Here is a 5,301-nt window from a genome sequence, read left to right as displayed (position 1 = left end):
GGGGGGGGGGCCAGGAAACAAAGGAGATGATGCTCAAACATGAATAGGTGGGGGTGTCAAGAAGCAATCAACACATCTTGCAACTTACTCAGCTGGAACTCAGGCTGTGGCTTGGGGACTGGGGGAAGGGGGGTTGAAAAGCCATGACTCAGGAGATTCTAAGGGTGCCTGTCAGTCAGTCCCTGGTTCAGTTCCAGGTCCAACAGCTACCTTTCCTTCAGTGTCCTTGTGGTTTCACCAGCAAGGGAGTGGAAGAACCCACTGCAGACACACACACACGCACACACACCCCTCGCCCAGGGTCTCCATCCAGGCTACCACACTCCACATTCTCAGTGATTACAGGCACTACCCCCACATTTACCTGATGGCACAGGATGGTCTGATGCACCAGCCTAGCATAGCTGTCCAGCCGGACTCCCGAGTTACTTCGGCTCCTCATCTTAGAGAAAAAGGTTGGGTGCTGCAGAGGCCTCCAGTCCCTAAGGAATGAGGTTCTCAGGCAGCTCCACCCTCGCTGTGAGTGCCAGGCCGGCCAGGGCCTTCCCACCGCTCAGGCCTGGGGCCAGCCCGTCGGGTACAGAGCACGCCAGCGCGGGCCCGAGCCTCCCGCGGTCCAGGGGGCTGTCACAGCTCGCTACCGCCCTCAGTTCTGTCGGGCCTCCACGTGTGGCTCCTGCATCTTCTGCTCGACTCCGTGAGACTGCAGCAACCCAAAGTCTCCAGCCTGGCAGCCGGCGCCAGGTCACCCGCTGCGGCGCCGCCTCCACCTCCCGGGATAAGCGAGCAGAAGGCGGAGCGAGCGCGGCGGGTCCTGGCAGCTGCGCGCTGCACCCTGGCGTGGGGCGGGCGGGGGGAGCTCGCCTGTCCACCCGGAGGGCAGGAATGTGTCGCCGTAGGCAATGTGCTTTCAGAGGTTTATTTTCGAAACGCTTCGAATGACTATTTCTGTTTTTCACGGTTACTGGGCACATAGGACGTTGAGGAAGCTGTTTCTTCTTCTGTGAAGTTAGTTTCAGGAACCTAGGGCAACTTCAAAACTGAAAGGAAAGACTTTTGCATTCGAGGTCTGAAGAATTGGGTTTCCGGGTTCTGAAGAAAAGCTTAGATTAAACTTCTTACTCTGACCCAAACCAAACAAGTAAGAACCACATAAGATAGTTTATTATTTAAAAACTGGAGAGTTGGAGGGCCTGAGAAGGACGAGGCAGTGGTGCGTTTTGAAGAAAGGAGTTCTCCAGGCTGGGAACTGAGCTGGGGACTCAGCAGCTCCTGAGGGCTGCCTTGGCAGGACTCCGCGCTGTTGGAGCTGGAAGGGATCATTTAACTGTTCTGGAAGGCTTCCTCCTGTGCACGTAGGTCACAAGGCTGAGGCAACAAAGACTGCTTTTGTTCTCTCAGTCTTCTGCCCCCCATCCTCCTCTTCTTGCTCTCTACTTAAACCCCTTATGCTTCTCAAGGCCCAGTGTAAGTACCACCTCTCTCTGAGTAGCAGGCTAAGACATTAGGTCCATTGGCCTTTCAAGTCTTCCAACTGCAAGAATCTGATCCTCAGCCTTCTCAAGCTGCCTCATCCAGGCCACAGTGTTTTGTATTTTGTTTTATCTTTTTCCTCAAAATTTTGTCTCTCTTCTTGAACTCCCTTTGTTCCATTACTGCCAGCCCCTGCCCTCACCCTTTTACATAAAGCCAGGCACCTAGTAAGTGACTAAAACATGATTATGATGGAGAGAATGCGCAAGAACTCAAGTCAGTGACACAGACACAATGATGAAATTAGAATTCTCAAGCAAATACTTTCCATGGCAGTCATTAGCTAAGCAAATGTAATGACTGGCAAATTAGTTACTTGAAGGCCTAAGTACACAGGGAGAGAAAAATGATTTTCCCAGGGAAAGCAAGTTTATTTTGGAGGAAAGAAGATTTGATTATCTTTGTCAGGCCCCTAATTGCCTGACACCCTCTCCTTAGCTTCTAGCCTCAGAAGTCTTTTCTCTGTTCTTGTCCCCTTCAAGCTACTGCCCTCTTTTTCTTCTTATCACCATTTAACATGCTTTTAAAATATTAAAGGAATACATGTTCACTGAAGAAAACTTGAAAGTATAGAAAAGCAAAATAAAGAAAATAGCAAAAATCATCTGTAATTTCTCTACACCACCATCTGTTAAGATTTTAATGTACTTTTCCTAGTCTTTTTATTCCTTCTGCGTAGACTTGCCCCCAAGTTGTTCAGGTAAGTGTGATTAGATTAGGCATTAGATTATGCCAAAGGTGCCTAATAAAGTCTGTTACTAATTTTGAGTGACTGACAATTTTAATCATTGAATTTTGCATTTTTCTTATTATGAGGCAGATGACCATCTCTGAGGACCATTTATATTTCCTTTTCTGTCATTTGTCTGTTCATGAAGTTTGCCCATTTTTCTATCAGGTTTTCTATCTATCTTTTATCAAATTCTAGGGCATCTTATATGGCATTTGAATCTTGAATCATAGTTAGAAAGGCTTTCTTTGAAATTCCTAGGTTAGGAAAGCATTCTCCCATGTTTTCTTCTAATGCTCTTTATTATTTCTTTTTTACATTCAAATCATTGATTAGTCTGCGGTTTTTCCTGGCATACAGTGTGAAATACGGATTTAATTTTTTCAGATAACTATCTGTTTGTGCCAACTGTTTATTGTATTTCCACCTTTTCTCTGCCTAAGATGTCATCTTTATCATATCCTAAATTCGAATAGTTATTTAAAAACTTTCTATTCAATTTAATTGGAGTGTATTTCTTTTTATATGACAATACTTTTATTTAGGTATAACAGCATTAAAATATTTTAGTATCTGGTAGGGTTACTCACCACAATTTTTCTTTTTCAGGATTGCTTAATTATTTTTACTTATTTATTTTTTATATGAACTTAAAATCAGCTTGTCTAATTAAGAAAAAGGCTCTGTTGACATTTTCATTGGGATGTTGAAAAATTTACAAATTGCTATATTGTATAAGGTAGTATTAAAGATCAGAAACATAGGCAACTACACATGGGAATGCAAAGTATTGAAGTCACTATGGAATAGTATGAATATTCTTCAAAAAACCAAAAATAGAACCATCTTATGAGCCAGTAATCCCATTATAGGGCATATATCCAAAGGGTACGTCAAGGAGATATCTGCACTTACAAGTTTATTGCAGCATTATTTGCAATGGCTGAGATATGAAATCAGCCTGAATGCTCAACAACTGATGAGTAGATCAAGAAGTTTTGATATGCATAAACAATGGAATACTATTCAACATTAAAAGGATAAATTGTTGTCATTCCAGGCAAAATAGATGAATGTGGAAGAAATAGTGCTAAGTGAAATAAGCCAGGCTCTCAAAGACAATAGTGTATGTCCTTGATTAACAAATATTGGGACCATCTGATGGCATAATGGTTACAGCCCTGGACTCCCATGCAGTTGACCAAGGTTTGAGATCCACACCCAGCAGCTTAGAACTCATGCTGGACGCATGTGTGTTCATGCCCAAAATCCCAAGAGGTAAATGGAAGAGAAGGGATTGCAGCATGCCCTTGCAATCACCACTGGGGGATGATTTCTTTCTTTCTGTGTCTCTGGCGAGCAATTACACCCTATAGCAAAAATATCTCTCTAAAAAAAAATCATGAGTTCACACTCTTTTGAAGAAGTTAAAAGAATAGATTGCATAGAAGTAGACTGTAATGGTGGATAACAAACTGGAAATGGGGAGGGTGTGGGGGAATGGGGAGAAATTATTTAACAGACATAAAAGTGTATGTAAACAAATGTAATGGTTTTTATAATAGTATAGCTCAGTAAAGAATGTTGCTGACAATTTACATATTTCAAAAAAACCAATAGAGTGAATTTAAATTATGAACAACACAAGGTAATGATAAATGTTGGCGATAGCAAGTATGTTTATTTCCTTTATCTTGTTACTACACACTGTATACATGCTTTGAAAAAAATCACATTGTATCTCACAAAGATATACAATGATTATATGTAAATAAAAATTACAATAAAATTATTTTTTAAATAGAAAAAAATAGAGACCTTTGCAAAACCTGAAATCTTTTCAGAAAAGCAAAATATCGCAGGGATCAATTGTGTCTTTATCTCTCCCTCCACCTTCCAACTGCTGTTTCCTGTTACAAGCTAATTATTTTGTCAAGGAGGCTCAGCAGGCAACAATACAAATTTCTAAGACTACCGCAAAAATTTTAAGTTATCAGCACTTCTGTTTCTGAAGACAGTATTATTGGTTTGATTAGGAATGGCATGGCAAACTGCCAGATATTTTCCAGAATCTTCCTTATGTTTAGCCAGCAAACTGGAATGAATTATTTTTTTTAAGGTTTTTGCCATAGGGTACATGTGCTCACTGGAGAGAGACAGAGACAGTGAGAGGGAAAGTGAGAAATCACCCCTGGGGGAGATAGCCACACCACAATCTCTTCTCCTCTATTCTCCTCCTGGGACTTTGGGTATGCATACACATGTGCCTGGTGTGATTATCAAGCCACTAGATCCAGGACTCCCACTACAGTAGCCATGTGGGACTCCAGTGCTATAATTATTATGCCACCTACTGGACCCCTGGAATGAATTCTTTACCCTGTCCCATCCAATAGATCTTAATGGGGTTATATTGAAAGGGTTAATAGCCAAAACTGTTTCCATCTAAGCCATATAACCAACCTCAGAGAAAGAATAAAATCTAGTAACTAGGTGCAAGTTAATACTAAAAATATTGAGTACAAATAAAATGCTAGGAAGTGTGCACACTTGTCAGCTGATGTAAAATGAGCCAGGACCATGAAAACTCTTCTCTGGTCTACCTCCTTTTTATACATTTCTTCCAGGTATACTTTTTATCTTCAGTTTATTTTTCTTTATTTATGGGAGCACATGTGCATGCATGTGAGAGGGATCGCAAGAGAAAGGGAATGAGAGAAATGAGCACCCTTTACAGGATATGGTCACACCACAATCCCCTTTTCTTCAGTTCTCCAACTCACTGGATCTTGGGCACTCATACACATGCCTAGGATGTCTCAGGTTGACATGGACTGGGAAATCAAAACATGGTTGCCATGTGAGATCCAGTTTTTCTTGCTACTATACCACAGAGCTGACTCTCTCTTGAGTTTTCAATATTTAGAAATGTACCTGATTGTACATTTGGCGGGAGTATGGGGATTATAAGTACCTCCCTGGGAAAATGGCTCATTTCTGTGCTGAGGCACAGAAAGTACAATATGAACCTGACGCAT

General features: G+C 41.8%; 1 protein-coding gene across 1 annotated transcript in view; it reads right to left on the bottom strand.

The window, feature by feature from the left end:
* The window catches only part of LOC102495077 (uncharacterized), a gene marked incomplete at its 3' end in the record, with an annotated part of 40,580 nt that extends 35,279 nt beyond the window's left edge, over positions 1-5,301 (bottom strand). Inside the window, exons 1-4 of the mRNA XM_027769483.1 lie at positions 5,198-5,301; positions 1,123-1,309; positions 582-1,001; positions 365-517 (exon numbers count right to left, since the gene is read on the bottom strand). Coding sequence (XP_027625284.1) covers positions 365-517; positions 582-1,001; positions 1,123-1,309; positions 5,198-5,301 — 864 coding nt within the window. The remainder of the gene's footprint in view (positions 1-364; positions 518-581; positions 1,002-1,122; positions 1,310-5,197) is intronic.

This window comes from Tupaia chinensis, unplaced genomic scaffold (genome assembly GCF_000334495.1).
Source record: "Tupaia chinensis unplaced genomic scaffold, TupChi_1.0 Scaffold149892_1, whole genome shotgun sequence".
NCBI lineage: Eukaryota > Metazoa > Chordata > Mammalia > Scandentia > Tupaiidae > Tupaia > Tupaia belangeri.
The sequence above is the reverse complement of the archived record's forward strand: the minus strand, read 5'-3'. Positions and strand labels throughout refer to the sequence as shown.